The 24,245-nt window shown below is 40.9% G+C and overlaps 1 protein-coding gene across 12 annotated transcripts in view; it reads right to left on the bottom strand.

Annotated features, from left to right (window-relative positions):
- ANKRD42 (ankyrin repeat domain 42) overlaps positions 1-24,245 on the bottom strand; it is a 106,369-nt gene that overhangs the window by 51,392 nt on the left and 30,732 nt on the right. For 6 of the 12 annotated variants that reach the window (XM_089332116.1, XM_089332130.1, XM_089332108.1 and 3 more), the window contains 4 exons: positions 21,660-21,860; positions 16,429-16,554; positions 7,853-7,958; positions 3,144-3,319 (listed from right to left, as the gene is read on the bottom strand). In XM_089332116.1, the coding sequence (XP_089188242.1) occupies positions 3,144-3,319; positions 7,853-7,958; positions 16,429-16,554; positions 21,660-21,860 (609 nt within the window). The remainder of the gene's footprint in view (positions 1-3,143; positions 3,320-7,852; positions 7,959-16,428; positions 16,555-21,659; positions 21,861-24,245) is intronic. The other 6 variants (XM_089332140.1, XM_089332125.1, XM_089332128.1 and 3 more) reach the window with 1 other exon arrangement.

The raw sequence follows: 24,245 nt of genomic DNA, 5'->3' as shown, positions 1-24,245 counted from the left end.
AGAATATCACTCTAAATGGCATGTTAACACCCACACTTTAAGTTTTAAATTTAATATTCCCCGCAAGCAAGCAGAAGATATCATTAGATCCTGTGAAAAGTGCGTTGTTACCATAGTTCCAAAGATTCCTGCGGGAGCCAATCCCCGTGGCCTTAAACCAGGACATATCTGGCAGATGGACGTTACACATATCCCCTCTTTTGGGCGACAAAGCTGTGTTCACGTCACTGTAGATACATACTCAGGTGTAATTATGGCCACAGCCATGAATAAAGAAGGAGTACAACAAGTAATCCAACACTGCTTGCAGGCTTTTGCAGCCTGGGGAGTTCCTCATGTGATCAAAACGGATAACGGCCCAGCGTATACATCAAAGCGTTTTGCTGCATTTTTGAAAGAATTCGGAATCTCCCATATTACCGGTATTCCATACAATCCACAAGGGCAAGCTGTGGTAGAACGCGCTCACTTATATTTAAAAAATTTAATAATTAAACAAAAAGGGGGAATAGGGGAAATGGCCACATCCAACAAGGATGTCTTGGCCCTAGCTCTTTATACAATTAATTTTTTGAACAAGAAAAAGAACGGTAAAACACCTGCAGAAATGCATACTCAATCAGTTGATAAGGAATCAATACAGTGGGTAATGTGGAAGGATTTACAGGACAACCAATGGAAAGGCCCGTTCCCCTTACTCAGAAGAGTACGAGGCGCCGTTTGTTTTTTTCCACAGGGTGCGGCACAACCAATATGGACCCCTGAGAGAAGAATTCGGTTGATAAACCTGCCAGCAGAAGATCTAGAAGAAGAAAACTCCATTTGAGGAAGAAAACAATGAATAACCAATCCCCGGGATCTTTGGAATACGGGACATTTTTCAACAAACTCTGAAGTAGCACGACAAACAAGAGTCAATAGCATGAAGATCACACTGAACTTTACACAGGCGCGTATCAACGCCAAAAAATAAAAAGGGGGATCTGTGGGGAGCAATTCGGACTATACTGTTACTGGAATTAAGATTTATTCTATGCATCTGCTCTCCCACAATATGGCGCTGGGAGAGAAGTAAACAGCTTCTACCCAGCTGCCTCTCACCAACTTGACAAGCTGCAGGAGCTGCTCCTGATTGGAGGAGAGCGGCGTGCTCGGCGTGTGGGCAGCCGAGTTGGGATTGGTGGAGAGGACTATATAGGAGGAGAGAGACGGCATGGTGGGGTGGGTTGGTTGGAGAGTGCGTTGGAGAGTTCGCGGGGAAGTTCGTTACTTCGTTCTTTCTCATTTCTCTCTACTCATTCTTGCTTTGGGAGTTTGCTGTTTACTTATTCTTACTTTACTATAGAAAGGACTTGTAAAGAAAGGGAACAACAAGCGCCCGGTCCGGTGCGGCTCCTCCGCGTGCGGAGGAGCAGCACACTCCTAGATATTTATCCAAGAGAAATGAAAACATGTCCAGACAAAAATGTGTACATGAAGATTCATGACAGCATCATTCCTAATAATCAAAAATGTGAGAACTCAAATATCCATCAACTGATATTATAAATGTAAATATAAACATAAATATTTATATATAAATATATTATAAATGAAAATATACAACAGTATATCCATAAAAGAATATTATCTGTCAATAAAAAGTACTGATCCATGCTACAATGTACATGAACCTTAAAAACACTGTGTTTGGGCTGGCACTGTGACACAGTGGGTAAAGCTGCCGCCTGCAGGGCATCCATATGGCATGCCAGTTCAAGTCCTGCCTGCTCCACTTCTGATCCAACTCTCTGCTATGGCCTGGGAAAGCAGTAGAAGATGGCCCAAGTCTTTGGGCCCCTGCACCCACGTGAGAGGCCAGGAAGAAGCTCCTGGCTGCGGATCAGTGCTGCTCCAGCTGTTGTGGCCAATTGGGGAGTGAACCAATGGATGAAAGACCTCTCTTTCTGTCTCTCCTCTCTCTGTGTAACTCCGACTTTCAAATAAATAAATAAATCTTTAAACAAACAAACAAAAAAAAACCACTGTGTTAAGTGAGAGGGGCAGGCACTGTGGTGCAGCAGGTTACATCACACCTGCAATACCAGCATCCCATATGAGCACAGGTTAGAGTCCTATCTGCTCCACTTCTGATCTAGCTCCCTGCTAATGCACTTGGGACAGCAGCAGAGAATGGCCCGAGTAGTTGGGCCCCTGCCCCCCGCAAAGGAGACCTGTATGGAGTTCCAGGCTCTTGGCTTTAGCACGGCCCAACCCTGGCCATTATAGCCATTTGGAGAATGAACCAGCAGACATTTGGGGAATGAATGAATGGATAGAAGATCTCTCTCTCTTTCTCTCTCTCCCCTTCTCTCAATCTCTTTCTCCTTGACTTTCAAATAGATAAATATTTTAAAAATAAAATCTAAATCTAAAATCCTTATTAGGATGTATATGGCCTGATCGGGCCCCTTCTTACTTCTCTAACCTTTTATAATTGCCCTTACATCCTTAGTGATTCTACTGCAGCCCTGCTGATCATGTTCAATTCTAACTCCTGACCTTTTCATATACGGCTCCCACCGCTTTGAATGTTTTCCCAAGATCTTCACAGTAGGCCATTCTCATCAATCCAGTCTCTTCTCAAATGTTACCCCCTCAGAGAGGTCTAATGGTTATCTTATCAGCATACTTTGTTTTCTTTATATATCTATTTTATTATCAATTATTTATCATTATCCCCCTGAGCACCACAACTACCAGAATGTAAATTCCTTTGTATTATTCACTGTTTCTCTATTAACTACAGCAGTGCCTGGCATATAGTAGGTAATCAATAAATATTTGCTGCAATTATCTGTAAAAAATAATTGGCCAAATAACCATGAAAATTCTTGACATGTCTCTTTCCCTGTTTTTCATGATCCACTTAAATATTTTTTTCTGTTTATGTAACTCTCCTCTTGACAGACACCATGTCCTACACTTTTGCAAGTGTTCAACAAGCCCTAGGACAAAAATTTGTATAAATTTCTGGGTCCAAAAAAATCAATTTATTTTACTCTGTTGATAGCAGTTGTCTTTAAAATACTTTCCAAATTTATAGTATCAAGTAGCCATGGTACTTCTGAAAGGATGAATCACAACATAGACAGCATACTTACTTCTGGCATCTGTTTTATCCAACTCACTGAGACATAAGTCATCCTTGGCATCAGTGCTTCCCTCAACACCATGTCTTATAAAAAACTTCATATCATTTTCATCAATTTCATCTCCATCATCAATATCATATTTCTGTAGCCCCTCTAACAACTTCACTGCTGCCAAATGAGCAAACCTGTAGAAAAAGATCAGCAATTAACCAGAACCAGAACCTTACTCAAAATTAAACTGCAGTTTGTACTTAACATAGGGAATTATACACTGCATATTGTGCCACCAACCCACCCATCAGTAAGAAGCAAATCTGTGGGGGCCAGCGCTGTGGCACAGCGGGTTAAAGGCCTGGCCTGAAGTGCCGGCATCCCATATAAGCACCAGTTCTAGTCCCAGCTGTTCCTCTTCCTATCCAGCTCTCTGTTACGGTCTGGGAAAGCAGTAGAAGATGGTCCAAGTCCTTGGGCCCCTGCACCCGCGTGGGAGACCCAGAAGAAGTTTCTGGCTCCTGACTTCAGATCGGCGCAGCTCTCCTGCCGTTGTGGCCATCTTGGGAGTGAACCAGCGGATGGAAGACCACTCTCTCTTGTCTCTACCTCTCTCTGTAACTCTGTCTTTCAAATAAATAAAGTTAAAAAAAAAAAAAGGAAGCAAATCTGTAATCTGAAGGTCAGTGACAATTTGACATATATTCAACTACATGGAAAAGTCAGTTTACTGAACACTAAGGACTGATTCCATAACTTTTATTGGCAGAAATCCACTGTGAAAAGAGATCCAATAACAAAAGACTATTTAGTGTGCTTCCAAATAGTGCTGCTCAACTGCATAAAAAGCTCAGAATCACCCTACTTGCATCCCTATATTCACTGCCTTTTGTTGGCCTAATTTAGATGAACATAAAATTAATGATGGTTGCAGTTCTAGAGCTAACTATAAATAGCTGTACTCCCTTTATCTTCATCTTTCCTCAACGCAAAGCACTGGCATGGCTTTGAAATTTAATGGAGACAAATAATGACTTTTCCACATTTTTTTAAAATTTTCTTTGCTTTTTCACGTATTTCTATGAAACTTCCAATAATATGCTCTTTGCTATGGAATTATTGTTGTGGCTGCATGAGATCTACATATTTTCCCACAATTTTGCTAACCAGAATTTTAATTTTTAATATTTAGTGTTAATGTTTCTTTTAGGACATTTAGAACTAATAACTAAACACAAAAAACTCAAATCCTATTTTCCCCCACACTTACAAAACCACACACTCATACTTACAGTCTTACCTTTTATTAGATAATGCAAATCATTAGAGATATAGTAATAAAAATACATAGTAAGTTTTAAGGTTAAGAGAATTCTCCATTACTAAGGTATAATTGATCAGTTTTCACTTACTGAGTGCTTGCTTTATACCAAATTCAAGGTTATATCTATAATAACACTAAACATCTAGCATTTTGGTGCATATATGAGAAAAAATGTGGGCCAAATATCATGAATAATTCCAGATAAACTCATGGTACTCAGTCACTCCTGTGACAAGGGAGTAAAAATAAATAGATAAATAAACAAAATAGAAAGTTCAGAAATAAGCCCACAATTACATATAGACAATTAATTTTGACAAAAGCAATATTAGAACAAATGGTGCCAGAACAACTGGATTTCCATATGTAAAACAGAATATGGATACAAACCTGTACCACATTCAAAAATAACAGATCACAGACCTCAACATAAAATCCAAAGCTATACAACTGCTAGGGAAGGGACAATGGGGAGCAGCGGGAAGGAGACCATAAAATGGCAGAAGGAAACTTGGAAGTGATAAATATGCTCACTACCTTCACTGTGGTGATGGTTTTACAGGTGTCTATGACTAGAGTACTTCAAAAACTGAGTTTATTTTTGTAAAAAAATTTTGAAATCTATGCAGTTTTTCTGTAATATGAGTTTTCCTGTGGCTGGTTTTGTGGCTTAACAAGTAAAGCTACCCCTCCAACACTGGTATCCCATATGGTCACCAATTATCTCCCAGCTACTCTACTTCCAAACCAGATCCCTGCTAATGGCCTGAAAAAAGCAGCAGAAGGTAGCCCAAATGCCTGGGCTCCTGCCACACACTTGGGGAATCAGGATGAAGTTCCTGTATCCTGGTTTCAACCTGGCCCAGCCCAGTCACAGAGGTCATGTGGGGAGTCAACCAGCGGATGGAAGATATATCTCTCTCTCTCTCAAATAAAATAGGCCTGAATTAAATAATGGTACCAGGCATTTGGTATAATAAAACCAAACTCCAAGGCTCCAATGAAATCCCACAAACAAAATTTTAGGGAACATGGGCTCACAAACAAAACTGCATGACAATTTGATGAATTATTGGGCCTTAGCATTCTGTCAAGCCTTCTCTGCCACTTCTTTAGATTCAGGCAATTCTGAACTTCATATAGTTCCTCAAATATGCAAGGTGTTATATTTCCTCCTCTTTCAAGTGTCAGCATAAATGTTGCTTCTGCACAATAAAAGCTTTCCCTGACTTCTATATAAATTCTGTCCTCCTGATGTTTCCTTTAAGACTCTTCATATTTTTAAAAAATATTTCTTATGTATTTGAAAGACAAAGTTACAGGGCCGATGCTGTGGCATAATAGGCAATGCTGCCACCTGCAGCACTAGCATCCTTATGAGAACTGGTTCAAGTCCTGCCTGCTCCACTTCAGATCCAGCTCCCTGCCAATGCACCTGAGAAAGCAGCAGAAGATGGCTCAAGTCCTTGCGCCCCTGCACCCACATGAGAGATCCAGAAGAAGCTCCTGGCTTCAGATTGGCCTAGCTCCAGCAGCTCCAGCCATTGCAGCCATTTGGGGAGTGAACCACTGGATGGAAGACTTCTCTCTCTGTGTTTCTACCTCTCTTTCTGTAACTCTGTCTCAAAATAAATTAAAGAAATGAAGGAAGGTAGGTAGGTAGGGAGTGAGGGTGTGGGGAGGGGGAGAGAGAGAGGAAAGAGGAAAGAGGAAAGAGGAAAGAGGAAAGAGGAAAGAGGAAAGAGGAAAGAGGAAAGAGGAAGGAAGGAAGGAAGGAAGGAAGGAAGGGGAGGAGGGAGAGGGAGAGGCCAGCGCCGTGGCTCACTTGGCTAATCCCCCGCCTGCGGTGCCAGGCCCCCGGGGTTCTAGTCCTGGTCGCTCCTCTTCCAGTCCAGCTCTCTGCTGTGGCCCAGGAGGGCAGTGGAGGATGGCCCAAGTGCTTGGGCCCCTGCACTCGCATGGGAGACTGGAAGGAAGTGCCTGGCTCCTGGCTTTGGTTTGGTGCAGGGCCAGCCTTGGCGGCCATTAGGGGAGTGAACCAATGGAAAGAAGACCTTTCTCTCTGTCTCTCTCTCACTGTCTATAACTCTCTCTTTCTCTTACTGTCTAACTCTGCCTGTCCAAAAATAAAAAAAAAAAAAGAAGAAAGGAAGAGAGAGAGAGAGAGAGAGAGAGGTAGAGTTAGAGAGAGAAAGGAATTTTCTATCTGCTGGTTCACTCCTGGCCAAGAACCATTCTTCCAGGTCTCCCATTTGGGTGGCAGGGACCCAAACACTTTGGGCCATCTTCCACTGCTTTTCCAGGTCTTTAGCAGCTGGATCAGAAGTAGAGCAGCCAGGACTCAAAGCAGCACCCATACAGGATGCCGGCATCGCAGGCAGTGGCTTCACCCACTATACCACAACATGGGCCTCTCCTTCAAGACTCTTAACCATTAACATCTGTATCATTTCTCCCCCATTTTTTCAAATAAAAAGTGTTTGCAATGCACTCTTTTCTCCTATGGTCTTACTGTTCCTTATATATATCATGCAATACAGTATGTGTGTATGTATATATATATATATATATATACATATATATATTATAAGAGGTAAGAACTTTATTTGTATATTTATCTCTTCACTAGACTGTAAGCTCTGTAGGGACAGGAATTGTACCTTCTCATCTTTGTGTTCCTAACATTAACCACATTACCTGGAACATAGTAAACAGGAAGCTGGATGAAAGAGCTCTCAAATGGACAAACGATGGACTATATTCCTTGAGGATATGACCTGAAGGAGCTGGTGGTGTTTAATGGGTGCTACATTTATTTTAAATATAACTACCAAAATATATTTCAAAATCTATGTAATTTCTTTATCTGTTATTGAGGTGTATTATTCCTTTTTATCACACAGTATTTCTCAGAAGGGCATTACAAGCATTTGGGTGGGACAATCATTTTGTACCACTGTTCTAAGCACTGCAGAACATTTAGCATTTCTACATATAATCTCATTAAATGTTAGTAGTGAGTCTCCTTCAGACATTGTTAACAACCACCCTTCACATTTCCAAATGCTCCACTTCCTAGGAAAATAAATGATCTACCTCCCAGTTGAGAACTCCTACTTTAGTGAGAGGAGCTGACACCCGCTTGGGAGACCAGGAGGAAGCACCTGGCTCCTGGCTTTGAATCGGCACAGCGCGCCGGCCGTAGTAGCCATTTGAGGGGTGAACCAACAGAAGGAAGACCTTTCTCTCTGTCTCTCTCTCTCACTGTCTAACTTTACCTGTAAGAAAAAAAAAAAAAAAAAAGAATGAGTCCCTTAAATTAAAATCCTTGAAGATTTCCAAGTACAGGAGAGTATAGGCAAAACTTCAAAGAGAAGGCAACAAAGCAGATAGGGATACATACCTCTTAGCCACATCACTGGGTCTCTCCCCTGCTTTGTCAGTAATATTACCGTCTGCTCCCATTTTAATTAACCACTGCAAACATGCTATGTGGCCTTGTCCAGCAGCTGTTAAAAAATAATAAACAGGAAACACACAAAGTTGTTAGCAACAATTTACTAACATTTCAGATATTACCATTATAAAGTACTTCTTGTAAAAAGTATTGATCTTTGTAATAAATTACAAAGGTATGTTGGGCAAATGGTATTTCCTCTTTGTCATTTACTCATTCATTAAACAAACATTTAATCAGATATCTACTATGCTTAAACCCTACACAAAGATCTTACAGACAGATCTAAAAGTTTAAGTTCAAATGTGTTATTTAACATCACACAGTCAATTAAGCAATGGATTTGAAGTTAGAATCTCCAGTGCTGATCTCCTGTCATATATAGCTCCTAACCGATCTTGAATCACACCAGAATGTAAGCACATCCCAACCATAGGGACCTACAGACTTAGAAAATCTTGTTCCGGGGCTGGCGCTGTGGCGCAGCTGGTTAAAGCCCCAGCCTGCAGCGACGGCATCCCATATGAGCACTGGTTCGAGTTCGGCTGCTCCTCTTCCAATCCAGCTCTCTGCGATGGCCTGAGAAAGCAGTAGAAGATGGCCCATGACCTTGGGCCTCTGCACCAAGGTGGGAGACCCAGAGGAAGCTCCTGGCTCCTCGCTTCCAATCAGCACAACTCTGGCCATTGCGGTCATTTGGGGAGTGAACCAGCAGAATGGAAGACCTCTCTCTCTGGCTCTACTTCTCTCTATAACTCCTCTTTCAAGTAAATAAAATAATTCTTTAAAAAGAAAGAAAATCTTGTTCCATCAGATCTGTATATGATTATACATGGATATAATATATTTACATACATACACAAAACACTTTTTACTTTTTTTATTCCTCTGAGTTTTACAACTCAAAATTTACAGGTATCTCAAATCACACTTAATTACATAAACTGTGTACAATTTTTGTCTAAATCTTGTCCTCAAAACACATGCATGCTATATTAATTTTCACTTCCACAACTTTGCTTATATATATATGTCTTCTAACCTACAGCACTCAACAATGTGCTCACTTATTCTACCTATTATGGTCCATCTCAAGCCTCAGAGAAATTGTGGAAAATAAGTTTAACAGACTTAAAAGGACTGAATTTAAAAGTTTACTCAACAATGAGACTTGAGAAGACCAGAACTGTGGTGCAGTGGCTTAAAGCCATGGACTGCAACACCAGCATCCATATGGGCACTAGTTCGTGTCCTGGCTGCTCCACTTCCAATCCAGCTCACTGCTAACGTACATGGGAAAGCAGCAGAGAATGGCCCAAGTCCTTGAGTCCCCACATCATGTGGGAGACCCAGAAGAAGCTCCTGGCTCCTGGCTTTGGATCAGCTCAGTTCTGGCTGTTGCAGTCATTTGGAGAGTGAACCAGCAGATGGAAGACTGACCTCTCTCTCTCTCTGTCTCTGTCTCTCTTTGACTCTGTCTTTCAAATAAATAAAATAAATCCTTTTTAAAAAATGAGATTTGACTTGGGAGACTGCCCTGTGAATATGTTTGGGCTAGGCTTCTGGAGGTTAAGAGATCAAATGTACAGATATAGCAATCCCTGATTACCCACCTTAGACTAACCAGTCCCCAGTCACCTGGCAGCTGACAGCAAATGCATGAGAGATCCAAGCCAAGAGAGCCAACCCTGGCCCTGATCTGCCAGCCAACCAACTAGTCTAGCACAAATTACTGCCTCATGTAATCACAAGTTAAATTAATGGCTATTGTCTTAAACCACGAAATTTTAAGTTGTTAATCTACTACTCTTGCTCTAATCAGCCATTTTAGGTATTATGTTGACATTATGGTATAAGCCATGGTTGTCTTCCTGTTTCTCAGTGGATAAAGGCAAGGAAGATTTAGAAAAGGATGTAGGCTTTAATTTATTCAGCAAATACTGAGTGCCTAAAATGTGCCAGCCATGGTCCTAAGCAATGGAAATCAAGGGTGCTACAAAATATAAATAGTCCCTACTATCAAGGGGTTAACAGTGTTGAATAAATGGGACTTTTCATTTATAATGGAGGAAAGATATGAGTCACATAATCATCCTGAAGAATATTTAGCTGTAAACTGATATAGAGATCTTAAGTGAAAGCATAGTTTTTTAACGAGAGCAACAACAAAAAAGTAGACTGGGTCTTAAACTCTGATTGAATTAGTGGTGTTTGAGATCCTAAAAAGGGTAGGTTAGTCAGGGAAGAACGCTGGGATAGGGGCTTGTGGATGAAAGTCTCCAGTATGGTGAAGAAATAAATTTCCATTTTTAAGCTAAAAAAAAAATGAGATTTGAGAATAGGACAGAGATTTTTTTTTTTTTTTTTTTGACAGGCAGAGTGGATAGTGAGAGAGAGAGACAGAGAGAAAGGTCTTCCTTTTGCCGTTGGTTTACCCTCCAATGGCCGCCACGGCCGGTGCGCTGCGGCCGGCGCACTGCGCTGATCCGAAGCCAGGAGCCAGGTGCTTCTCCTGGTCTCCCATGGGGTACAGGGCCCAAGCACTTGGGCCATCCTCCACTGCCTTCCAGGGCCACAGCAGAGAGCTGGCCTGGAAGAGGGGCAACCGGGACAGAATCCGGCGCCCCGACCGGGACTAGAACCTGGTGTGCTGGCGCCACTAGGTGGAGGATTAGCCTATTGAGTCGAGGCGCCGGCCAGGACAGAGAATTTTATATCCAAAGAACTTGGCAAGCAATTGCACACACAGACCCTTAATAAATGCCTATAGAGCTGAATAAATGAATACATGCAAAACAAAATGAATGTCATCTCAGCTATGCTTTTAATTTGTCAAGGCACCTGATGTCTCTGAACCTCAAATCCCTCATCTTTACAGAGATAAATTTTTATGTATAAGGAAAGCACACTGCTGTTGCATAAGATTGGAATAAGAGTTACATGTGATGAGCTTTGTACTCTGTTAAGGATCATATAAACATAAGGCATTTATTAATACTAAATATTATAAAGTATTAATAATTAATAATTATTTTAAAAGAAATAATTGTTTTTTAAGATCATCTGGGAAGGCAGCAGAAGATAATCCAAGTATGTGGGTTCCAGCAACCCACATGCAAGACCAGGATGAAGCTCCTGGCTCCTGATTTTTGGCCTGGCTTAGTCCTAGCTGTTGTGTCCATTTGGGAAGCAAACTACCATAGAGAAGAGTTCCATCTACTCTATGTGTGTATGTGTGTGTGTTTGTGTGTGTGTGTGTGTGTGTGTGACTCTGCTTATCAAATAAATCAACCTAAAAAAAAAAGCCTTGCTGGGTATAGTAATCTTGGTTTTTTCCCTTCAGTACTATGTAAGTCTCATCCCACTCCCTCCTGTTCTGTAAAGTTCCTTCCAAGTAACCAACAATAAGTCTGCATATAAACAAATTGAAACACCAGTAAATGCTGCTCTTTTCTTTTCTCTTGCAGCTTTGAGAAGTCTATCTTTAACCTTGGAGAGCTTGAATTATGTATCTAGGGGTAGACTTGGTTGAGCTAAATCTATCTGGTGACCTCTAACCTTCCTAAACATAGGTAGTTGTATCATTTTCTATGTTTGGGAAGTTTTCTCTTATTATTTCTTGACTGTGCTTTCTATCCTTCTGGCCTTCTACAGTCCTTCTTGAACCCCAATATATTGGATATTTGCTCTTTTAATGTTGTCCCAAATATCCCATAAGCTTTTTTCAGTTCCTCTCCATTCTTTTTTTCCTTTGTGTATTTTCAAGTAGCCTGTCTTCAATTTCACCAATTCTTTCTTCTGTTTGATTCTTTCTGCTATTGATGTCCTTCCATAACCATTGTTTGCTGTAGTTTCCAGTTGAAGTATTTCTGTTTAATTTTTTTAATTGTGTTCACTCCTCTGATAATGAATTGTTTCTCTGCTTTCCTGAATTTCATTGAGTTTTCTTAAAACAGATATTTTAAATTCTGCATCCAAGAATTTACATGTATCAGTTGCTAGGGCCAGCACTATGGCACAGTGGATTAAGCCACAGCTTGAGACATCATCATCCCATATTGGAGCACTGGTTCAAACCCCAGCTGCTCTGCTTCCAATCCAGCTGCCTGCTAGTGCACCTGGGAAGACAGCAGAGGATTGTCTGAGTGCTTTCACCCACGTGGGAGACCCAGGAGTTCCAGGCTCCTTGCTTTGGCCTGTACCAGCCCCAGCCCTTTGGGGAGTGAGTCAGCAGATGGAAGATCTCTCTCTGTCCCTCCCTCTCTGTAACTCTGTGTTCGGATAACTCTTTTAAAAAATACATGTAATTTAGATGCTGTCAGTCCATATTTTGTCCATAGATCATGATTTCCTGAATCATGTCCATAGATCATGATGGTTCCTGGCATAAAATGTCACCTGCACACTGAAAGATTAGGAATTTTTTTCAGTCCTTGTAAACTGGCTTTTTTGTACCTACCTTCCAGAAATTCTAAAGCAGAATGCTTATTTTCTAGGCACCTATGGACACTTAGACTATTTCAGCACTAGATGGCGTCTTAGGTCAAAACTGCTCCAAGTCTGATGTGTGTTGTTATTTCAGAATCCCAGGTTTCTCCTAAACTTGCAATTAGTGTGTTCTTGAGAATGAACTGCTAGAGACACTGTGTAAGCACTGTCGGATAGAGGCCCTTGGGTTTTATCTGGTGCTGGGTCTCACCAGAAGGTCTAGCATTGGGCCATACTCCACTGCTTCCCCAGGCACATTATGGGCCTCAAACCAGCACCCATATGGGTGCAGCAGGCCGAGGCTTTAACTGGCTGTGTCACAGGGCCCACCCCATCTTTCCATATTTAAAACTACTCAGTCTGTGGTATTTTGAATGTCAGCCTTAGTAAACTAATATAAGAGTTTTGCCCAAGGGAACCAAATTTAAAAAAAAAATTAATGTACATGATAAGCCTCTTCTCTATGTATAAATCCCAGTGGAGAACTTAATCCTTAAACAGCCAGCAGAAGTGAGACACTCCAAATCTAGGGTATGGAACTCACCAATTTGAGAACCTTTCTATGTGTGGGGAAAAAAACTCCCTTTTCATGCCCTCTCTTCCTACTTTATTCCCCCCTTATAAAACTACTGGTACACATGGCACTTAGATTCTATACTAGAGATACATTATGGATTGAATAATGATAAGCAATAATCTAAAAACCTAGCCAATAGCAACAAAATATGTGATTTGGGGACTGCAAAGAGTTGTTTATGAAATAAAGCCCATTTCAGGTAAAAAATTATAAAAGCAAGCCTACTACTGTCTCTGTACTCTGAGTTATACAAGAATTGCCTGCCATCAGATCATGAAGAAGCTTTTAATATAATATCACAAATGAAGCAGAATGGAAATTTCAGGTGCAATAAAGATTTGGGCTTTGGTTTTAGAAACTAAAAAAAAAAAAAAAAAAAAAAAAAACTGGCAAACATAATTCTTAGCACACTAATAGTGGGGAAAAAAAAAACAATGCAGGCATTATGGAGCAGTGGATCACTTGAGACACCCACATCCTGTACTAGAGTACCTAGGATACAGCCCCACCTACACTTCCAATCCAGCTTCCTGCTAATGGGCACCCTGGGAGGCAGCAGATATTACCTCAAGTACTTCAGCCCCTGCCACCTACATAGGAGGCCCAGATGGAGTTCCAGGTTCCTAGCTTTCGCCTGGCCCAGCCCAGCCTGTTGTGAACATTTGAGGAATGAACCAGCAGAAGCAAAATACACATACCTACATCTCTCTTTCTCTTGTTCACATTCTTCTTTTAAAAAAAATAATTATTTATTTGAAAGGCAGAGTTGCAGAGAGAGATAAAGACAGGTCTTCCATCCACTGGTTCACTCCCCAAATGGCCGCAACTGCTGGAGCTGGGCTGATCCAAAGCTAGGAACCAGAAGCTTCCACTGGGTCTCTCCACACAGGAGCCCAAGGACTTGGGCCATCTTCCACTGCTTTCCCAGGCCATAGCAGAGAGCTGGATCAGAAGTGGAGCAGCGGGGACTTGAACTGGCACCCATATGGGATGCCGGTACTGCAGGCGGTGGCTTTTACCTACTAAGCCACAGCGCCAGCCCCTCTTGTTCTCATTCTTGCTCTCACTCTTTCAAATAAATAAAAATAAACTTTAAAAAAAACTAATATTATAGAATTACACACAAAAGGAAGAAGAATGCAGAGATCTTGAAAATGTGTTCAGATTTAATGTTCATTGATATTTCCATGGAGGTAGAAACACTTGTGTAGAATAGAAGGTCTAAAGAAGAAAATTCTGTAACTTTTTTTTGAAAAAGTATAGTTTATTTGAGAGACAGAGAGAAAGACAGAAAGAGTCCCCATCTGCTGCTTCACTCCTCAAATGCCCTTAAACCACTGTGGCTGGGGCTGGCTAAAGTCAGGAACTTGGAATTCAATCTAAGCCTTCCAGCTGGGTGGCAGGAATCCAATTACTTGATCCAATTACTGCTTGCTTCCCAAGGATCTGAATTAGCAGAACCAGAGATGAGTATCAAACCCCAGCACTCTAATTATGAAAGGTGAGCATCCTACCAGCAGCTTAACCATTGGGTAAAATACCTGCCACTGCTATAACTTTTTTCAAGAGTTATGCCTTCTACTTCAGCATGAAATTATAGCTCATTTTAAAAATTTTTATCCTGGATCTGGTACTGTGGCATAGAGTGCAGTGCCAGCATCCCATATGGGCACTGGTTCAAGTCCCAGCTGCTCCACTTCCAATCTAGCTCTCTGCTATGGCCTGGGAAAACAGAAGATGGCCCAAGTCCTTGGGCCCCTGCACCCACATGGGAGATCCTGAAAAAGCTCCTGGCTTCTGGCTTCAGATCGGCTCAGCTCCGGTCCTTGTGGCCATCTGGGGAGTGAACCATCAGATGGAAGACCTCTCTCTCTCTCTCTCTCTCTCTTTCAAATTAATAAGATAAATCTTTTTTTTTTATCTTTTATTTAATGAATATAAATTTCCAAAGTACGACTCATGGGTTACAATGGCTTCCCCCCCCATACCGTCCCTCCCACCAACAACCCTCCCCTTTCCCACTCCCTCTCCCCTTCCATTCACATCAAGATTCATTTTCGATTATCTTAATATACAGAAGATCAGCTTAGTATACCTTAAGTAAGTATTTCAACAGTTTGCTCCCACACAGAAACATAAAGTGAAAAATAATAGATGATTTTTTTTAAATGATGATGAAATCAGATCAAACCTATTGTCATGTTTAATCCCAGTGAGAGTCAAGTTGGGAATTGAAAATTTCTTTCTTTCTTTTTTTTTTTTTTTTTTTACAGAAGATCAGTTTAGTGTACATTAAGTAAAGATTTCAGTCGTTTGCACCCCCATAGAAACACAAAGTGAAATATACTGTTTGAGTACTCGTTATAGCATTAAGCCTCAGTGTACAGCACGTTAAGGACCGAGATCCTACATGAGGAGTAAATGCACAGTGACTCCTGTTGTTGACTTTACCAATTGACACTCCTGTTTATGGCATCAGTAAAAATAATCTTTTAAAAAATGTTTTTATCCTGGCCGGCGCCACAGCTCAATAGGCTAATCCTCCACCTTGTGGCGCCGGCACACCGGGTTCTGGTCCCGGTTGGGGCGCCGGATTCTGTCCCGGTTGCCCCCCTTCCAAGCCAGCTCTCTGCTGTGGCCAGGGAGTGCAGTGGAGGATGGCCCAAGTGCTTGGGCCCTGCACCCCATGGGAGACCAGGAGAAGTACCTGGCTCCTGCCATCGGATCAGCGCAGTGCGCCGGCCGCAGCGCACCGGCCGTGGCGGCCATTGGAGGGTGAACCAACGGCAAAAGGAAGACCTTTCTCTCTGTCTCTCTCTCACTGTCCACTCTGCCTGTCCAAAAAAAAAAAATGTTTTTATCCTAACAAACTTCTCTAACAGTGCACTTCACATTTTTACGAACTTGAGAGCGTCACAATAGAAATTCTACTGGAATTATGTTCAAATGTGATAAACAATATCTTCATTATAAAAGGAATATTACACTTGAACTGAAAATTAGATACTCTGGGGCCAGCATGTAGCACAGTAGGTAGAGCTGCCTACAGTACCGGCATCCCATATGGGTGCCAGTTTGTATCCTGGCTGCTCCATTTCCTATTCAGCTCCCTGCTAATGGTCTGGGAAAAGCAGTAGAGGATGGCCCAAGTGTTAGGACCCCTGCCACCCATGTGGGAGACCTGGATAAAACTCCCGGCTCCTGTCTTCAACCCAGCCTGCCCAGGACTGGCCACTGCAGTCGTCTGGAGAGTGATCTAGCAGAGGGAAGATTCTCTCTCTCTCTTCTCTATAACTCTGACTTTCAAATAAATACATAAATCTTGTTTAAATTTTTTTAAAAAATAAAATTAAATACTCTGTATACCATATGCTGTGGACTGATATCTACAGGTACATTACACAAAAGTTTTTTATTTCTAGGTGAGAACTGAATATGAAGCAGAAATATCACTCACCTTTATGCATAGGAGTTGATCCATTATCATCACGCTCATTCAAATTGATTACTCCATCCTCTACTAATTTCTTAAGCATTTGCAAATCACCCTTAAAGGCAGCCACATGACCTGGAAATGCTAAAGCTGTGAATAAAAAAAATTCACCATTTCAGCAAATACTTGTGTATCCTTTTCCAAGCCATAATATTTTTTAGTATTTATTTTATTTATTTGAAAGACACAGTTACAGAGAGAGGTAGAGACAGAGAGAGAGGTCTTCCATCACTGGTTCACTCCCCAAATGGCCAAAATGGCCGAGCTGAGCCAATCCAAAGCCAGGAGCCAGAAGCCTCTTTCGGGTCTCCCACATGGGTTCAAAGTCCCAAAGACTTCAGTCATCTTCTGCTGCTTTCCCTGGCACATTAGCAGGGAGCTGGATGAGAAGTAGAGCAGCCAGGACTTGAACCGGCACCCATATGGGATGCCAGCACCACAGGTGGCAGCTTTACCCACTATGCCACAGTGCCAGCCCCCAGCTATAATACATTTCAGGTTTCAAAATTATCTCAAGTATGAGTTCTAATTGTGCTACCCTTCCTCCTAAACACATTAAACACTGCATCAGGACATAAACACATCAGGACATAAACACATCAAAAGCACTGCATCAGAACTATTCTTACACATGTTCTCTTTCTCCCTCATGCCACAAAACACAAGAAGATGGTCATTTTCAACACTTTGTATAAAGGCACACTTGGTGTCAAGGCCTGTATTTGCATAGACCACTCCTTCGCTGCTTGCAAAGAAGAAAAGACAGCAAAATAAACTAGAAGCAAGTAAGAAGTATGTCTGCATATGTGTTTGGATATACACATTTATGTCAAAGTACCTAACTTGGTGCCTAGTCCTTAATAAATTAATGTCTTTAATGATGGTAACTACATATTATTGAGCCCTTACTAAATGCTAGGCACAGTAGTAAGCATTTGTAAGGGAAATCTGAAACATATCTATTCTTACTTTACATTTAGGGAAAAAGCCCTAAAACAGCCAAATAGTATTTTCACAAGAACAAAGTAAGGGCAGTAGCCAAGCCACTGCTTGGGACACTGGCATTCCATATTGCAATGCTGGTTCAAGAACCATCTCCTCCACTTCTGACCCAGCATCTTGCTGATGCATACCAGAAGGAAGCTGATGATGGCTCAAGTGTTGGGTCCCTGTCATCCATGTGGGAGAGCAGGATCCAGTTTCTGACTCTTGGCTTCAGCTGGACTCAGACCTGGCTATTGAGGACATTTAAGGAGTGAATCAGCAAAGGGAAGCTCTCTGTCTTCCCCTCTCTTTTTCTCTGTAACTCTTTCACATAAATAATTAAAATATTTTTTTAAAAGATTTATTTTATTTGAAAGGCAGAGACAGAGAAAGAGAGAAGGAGAGACAAAGAGAAAGGTCTTCCATGAGCTGGTTTACTCCCCAGTTGGCAGCAACAGCCAGAGCTGGGCTGATCCAAAGCCAGGAGCTTCTTCCAGGTCTCCCACGTGGATGCAGGAGCCCAACGACTTAGACCATCTTCTACTGCTTTCCTAGGCGATAGCAGAGAACTGGATCAGAAATGGAGGAGCCGGGACTCAAAGCAGCACCCATATGGGATGCTGGCACTGTAGGCAGCAGCTTTACCTGCTATGCCAGCACCAGCTCTAAAATCTTTTTAAAAATAAAAAATAAGGATGGCACTGAGGCACAGTAGGTTAAGCCACCACCTGCAGTGCCAGTAACCCATATAGGTATCATTTCATATCCTGGCTGCTTCACTTCCAATCCAGTTCTCTGCTAATGTACCTGGGAAAGCAGGAGAGGATGTCCCAAGTACTTGGACACTGATCCCAAGTAAGAGACCCAGATAAAGCTCCTGGCTTTAGCCTGGCCCAGTCCTGGCTGTTGGGGCCATTTGAGGAGTGAACCAGCAAATGTAAGGTCTCTTTCTCTCTGTCTCTCCCTCTCTGTAACCCTATCTTTCAAATAAATAAATAAATCTTTTTAAAAAATAGTAAAATAATAACAAAGTTCCAGGACTTACATTACTTGATTTTAAAATTTACTATAATGGCCAGCGCCGCGGCTCACTAGGCTAATCCTCCACCTAGCGGCACTGGCACACCGGGTTCTAGTCCCGGTCAGGGCGCCAGATTCTGTCCTGGTTGCCCCTCTTCCAGGCCAGCTCTCTGCTGTGGCCAGGGAGTGCAGTGGAGGATGGCCCAAGTGCTTGGGCCCTGCACCCCATGGGAGACCAGGAGAAGTACCTGGCTCCTGCCATCGGATCAGCGCAGTGCGCCAGCCGTGGCGGCCATTGGAGGGTGAACCAACGGCAAAAGGAAGACCTTTCTCTCTGTCTCTCTCTCACTGTCCACTCTGCCTGTCAAAAAAAAAAAAAAAAAAAGGCAAAATTGTGGCCAGCACTGTGGTGTAGCGGGTAAAGTTGCTGCCTACAATACTGACATCCCATAAGGTACCAATTCATGTCCTGGCCACTCCACTTCTAATCCAACTCTCTGCTCATGGGCTGGGAAAAGTAGAAGATGGCCCAAATGTTTGAGCCCCTGCTACCCACATGGGAGACCCAGATGAAGCTCCTGGCTGCAGTCTAGCCCAATCCTGGCCACTGCGGCCATCTAAGGAGTGAACCAGCATATGGAAGTGCTCTCACTCTCCCTCTCTCTCTCTCTCCATCTCTCTCCCTGTAACTCTTTCAAATAAACAAATATTTTTAAATAGACAAATGAATTGAACAGATAGATAAGAGATATGAATTGCTAATAAGCATATAAACAAATGCAGAGCATCATTACCTTCCCAAAAAAATCTAAATTAAAACCACAATAAGATAACACTTAGGATGACTAAAATAAAACAGATCAGCCATATCAAGTGTTTAGCAGGTTGTAAAGTAAATGGAGACTTCATACACTTCTGGTGAGGGATATAAATAATACAACTACTTTGGAAAACTGCTTGATAGTTTCTTAACATTAAAATATACCTATTGTAAATTCCACTCCTAGGTATTTACCAAGAGAAATGCAAATATGCCTAAATAAAATGTTTACAGTAGCCTTAATAACAGTCCCAAACTGGAAACAATTCAAATGCTCATCAGCTGGTATAAGGGAGCTTCAAAACATTTGAAACAAATGGAATTAAAAGATATGCTTAATCTCCATGAATTCTTTGAAACCCACTTGTAAATGGGTAAGAAAATGGATATGTCCATACAATAGAATACTTCTTAGCAATAAAAAAGGATTAAACTACTAACACATACAATAAGGATGATCTCAAAATAACAACAGTTGCATACAAAACTCCAAAAAATGCAAATTGACAGTAACACTTAACACATCAGTGGTTGCGAAGGGCCACGGTAAAATAAGGGATGACTGGAAGGAGGTAAGAAAAAAACTTTGGGGTGATGAAAATGTTTTATATCTTGATAGCTGCGGTTGATTGACGAGTGTACATACATGTCAAAATCACAAAATTGCACATTTTAAATCAATGCAGTTTACTTCAAATAAATTATTCTCTAATAAACTTGATTTTTAAAAAGGATACCACAAAGAGAAAAAAAAGCCACACATGTGAGAAAATATCTGATTCAGATAAATATCAAGATGATTAGTATCAAGACTATATACAAATTATTTAGAAAACCATAATGTAATTTTAAAGAGGGAGAAAAATATAGGTAACTAAGTAACAAAAAACTAGAACAGGTAATAATTTTACAAAAAGATGTTCAACCTCACTAGTAATTACAAAAATGCAAATCAAAACACAAATTAAACCTTTTTATACTCAACTGATTGCTAAAAGATTTAGAGTCTAACAAAATACTGTCTCTCTAAATCCTCACCTAACTCTGCTGTTAGATGTGCAAATTGCTACAATCTCTTCAATGAGGGATGCAGCAATACCTTTCATGCTGAAGATAGGTATATCACACCCAAAAATACCTAAAGTGAGGTTTATAACTTTACAAAGGCTCTTGGTTGCCTTACTATTTATCTAAGTTACTATTTGCCAAGGCAATATTTACCAAGATACATAAAAGCTGAGTATCTAAAGATAGGCAGGACCTTATGAAGACCTTTCAAATGATTCCAGTGTGTCATACAACTATTTATATTGTCTATATGGACTATTTGTGAAAAAGTAAGAGTTTCTCTAAAGAAATTCTTATACATGTACATAAGTAGAACATTTACAAAAATAACCATTATCTAAATGATTAAACACTACAAAATTGTAAGTAACCCAAAGTCAAATGGAGAAAAGGTAAGACAGGAAATTAATGAACCAGGCAGGATACTTATATTATCCTAATAATCTCAAAAACATATTTTGTGAAAAAAGCAAGTCACAGAGGATATACTTTGTATGCCTTTTTTGTGAAGTTTTAAAATAAGTCTGAAAGACGACTGGTTGTCCACCAAAATCCCCTTCTTTAAACAGTAATAGAGTTGTAGCTGAGATGTGGTTTCCCAACTAGGTTATAAGTAACTAGGCCTCCTTACAGGCATATGATCATATGACAAAACTCTTACCAATAGAATGCTAGCAAAAGTAAAGAGTGTATACCAGAAATCAGAAATCTCTGGTCCTAGCTTATACTTACTTGTTCCTTCCCCAACCCTTGTTCGATCAGTAACTACTAGGGAGAGTTTGGAAAATATTAAGTCCCTGAATGACTATATAGATCAGTTTCACTCTTTAACCTGGACTGCCATATATAAGAATTTAATTTCCCTATCATTTAAGCCACTGAATTTTTAGAGTTTCTTTGTTATAGCACAGTAACCTTTTAACTAACAAATTCACAGAACAATACTATATATTTTTATGAGCATACTTATAAATACACACTGTAGAACGAGAATATAAAACCACAGAATGAAATGATTAATTCAAAATAATAGTTTACCATTAAGAAGGAAGAAAAAGATTCAAGGGATTTCAATTATATAATATTTTATTCAAATCTAGTGATATAAACAGTGTTCTTTTATGTTAATCTCTACATACTATTGTCTAATATATTTTATAATAAAGAACATGGATGAATGTGTAGACAAATATATATAATAAATTTGAACATAGTGTTTGCCTTATAACTTCTTTCCTACTCCACTGATTTTACTATCATAACATTACATTATATGCTGAAACATTGCAGGTTAATTACTTACTTTCCTGATCTTCTGGATCATTTCCTTCATACTCAGTCCCCTGGATAAATTGCAAAATGTTCTGCTTAAAAAACCTCTGTGCCAAGTCTGATACATTTTCTCCATTATCATTGAAGGCTTTTAAAGCTTGTGTTCCACTACTCATTCTACTGAGTAGGAATTTAAAACAGTGAAGGTGGCCTTCCATGGCTGCTAAGTGAACTACAGAGAAGACATTTTTTTTTTTTAATGTTATACTTGAAATGAAAACTTGAAAAAAGAAATAACACATTAAGTCTAATTCTCATAGGGAGATGACTATCCCTACACCATATGAAAGGAAAGATTTCCTCAGGGCTAGAATATACCTTTTTGGGGGCTCAATCTCTTTATACAGTCAGCTTTTTGGTCATATCAAAGCAACAGACTAAATGGCTAAATAATTAGACTTACTGGGAGTGTAGAGAGAACAGATGAGGGTCACAAAAGACCAAGCCACAGAAAATTATCCTAGAAAAGTGAAATCCAATGGAGCAGGCATTTAGTGTGAGGCTTACAAGCTTCTTGGAACACCCATATCACATATTGGAGAGTCAGGGTACAGACCCAGCTTTAAAGATTTATTTATTAATTTGAAAGAGTTACACACAGAGAGAAAGAGAGGCAGAGAGAGAGAGGGAGAGGTCTTCCATTCGCTGTTTCACTCCCATATTGGTTGCAACGTCTGGAGCTGCGCCAATCCGAAGCCAGGAGCCTGGAGCTTCTTCCAGGTCTCCCACGCGGGTGCAGGGGCCCAAAGACTTGAGCCATCTTCTACTGCTTTCCCAGGCCATAGCAGAGAGCTGGATCAGAAGTGCAGCAGTCAGGATTCAAACTGGCACCCATATAGGATGCAGGCAGCAGCCTCACCCACTACGCCACAGTGCTGGCCCCAACTTTCAATTCCAGCTTCCTGCTAATGCACACTCTGGGAGGCAGCAGACTCAAGCAGTCTATTATAGACAACTGGCAAATGATTTCCGCCAACATAACTCATGTCATGTTATTCCTGTGCTCAAAATTCTCCAATGGCTCTTGATACTTCTGTGACCTCATCATCTATTATTCAATCTCTCACTTCACCCCTGACCAAAGAGACTTGCTATTACATACACATACCAGGCACACCCTTGCTTGAGAAGCTTCAGATTTGCTGTTACCTCTTCTGTAATATTCTTCCCTGGAGACAGGCCCAAGACCTGCTCCCTCAACTCCTTCAATCTTCACCCAATAGTCATACCTTCAGTGAAAGCTTGGCTGACCACCCATTTTAAACTTCACCTACTCTAATAGTTTCTAATCACCTCTCCTACATTACGTTTACCCAAACACATACTCCTATGTTTTGCTCATTCATTTTAAAGATTTATTTTATTTATTTGAAAGACAGAGTTACAGAGAGAAGGAGAGAGAGAGAGAGAGAGAGAGAGGTCTTCCATCCGATGGTTCACTCCCCATATGGCCGCAACGGCTGCAGCTGCGCCAATCCGAAGCCAGGAGCCAGGAGCTTCTTCCACGCGGGTGCAGGGCCCCAAAAGACTTGGGCCATCTTCTACTGCTATCCCAGGCCATAGCAGAGAGCTGGATCAGAAGAGGAGCAGCTGGGACTAGAACCAGTGCCCATCTGGGATGCCAGCGCTTCAGGCCTAGGCTTTAACCCACTGCACCACAGCGCCGGTCCCTTGGTCATTCATTTTGATCATTATCTGTCTCTCCCCTCACCACCACCTGAAGGGAGAAACTTTTTTTTTATTTGCTGTGATATCCCCAGTTCTTAGAAGAGGTATTAACATAAAATAAGTGTTCAATAACTGCATATAAAATGAATTATTCTGAGAGAAGTTTGAATGCAAGCAATCTAATCCTGAGGCCACATTCTTAACCTCTGCAGTATATTATTATAAAATATACTACATATGGGGCTGGCTCCGTGGCTCACCAGCTAATCCTCCGCCTTCAGCACCGGAATCCCTTATGGGTGCCGGTTTCTAGTCCCAGTTGCTCCTCTTCCAGTCCAGCTCTCTGCTGTGGCCCCATGAAGGCAGTGAAGAATGGCCCAGGTACTTGGGCCCTGCACCTGAGTGGGAGACCAGGAAGAAGCACCTGGCTCCTGGCTTCGGATCGACATAGCTCCGGCCATAGCGGCCATTTGGGGGGTGAACCAACAGAAGGAAGATCTTTCTCTCCGTCTCTCCCTCTCACTGTCTGTGGCTCTACCCATCAAATAAATAAATTTTTAAAAATCGTAAAAAAATATACTATATATGGTTATATACATGATTATATAAGAATTATACATATTTAAATAAAAGTTGGATTTTTCTTAATGAGCAGACAATAAAATATTACAAAATGATCAGATGTTCTGATTAAAAATAACAATTCAATGGGCTGTGCATTTGAATTAGCACTTTTCTATATTCAAAGTTTATTTTAATTTAAATCCTATTTTTTAAAGAAAATGAGAAAAATAGGTAAAAATAAGCAAAATAAAGTCCTTTCAGGTACACAAAAAAAGTAATGTTCATACCAACAGACCATCATCAAATGAACACTGACAGTTGTACT

This window comes from Oryctolagus cuniculus, chromosome 1 (assembly GCF_051225735.1).
Source record: "Oryctolagus cuniculus isolate XC-2025 breed Fujian yellow rabbit chromosome 1, ASM5122573v1, whole genome shotgun sequence".
Classification (NCBI taxonomy): Eukaryota; Metazoa; Chordata; class Mammalia; order Lagomorpha; family Leporidae; genus Oryctolagus; species Oryctolagus cuniculus.
Note: the sequence above shows the minus strand (reverse complement) of the source record. Positions and strands in the feature narration are given on the sequence as shown.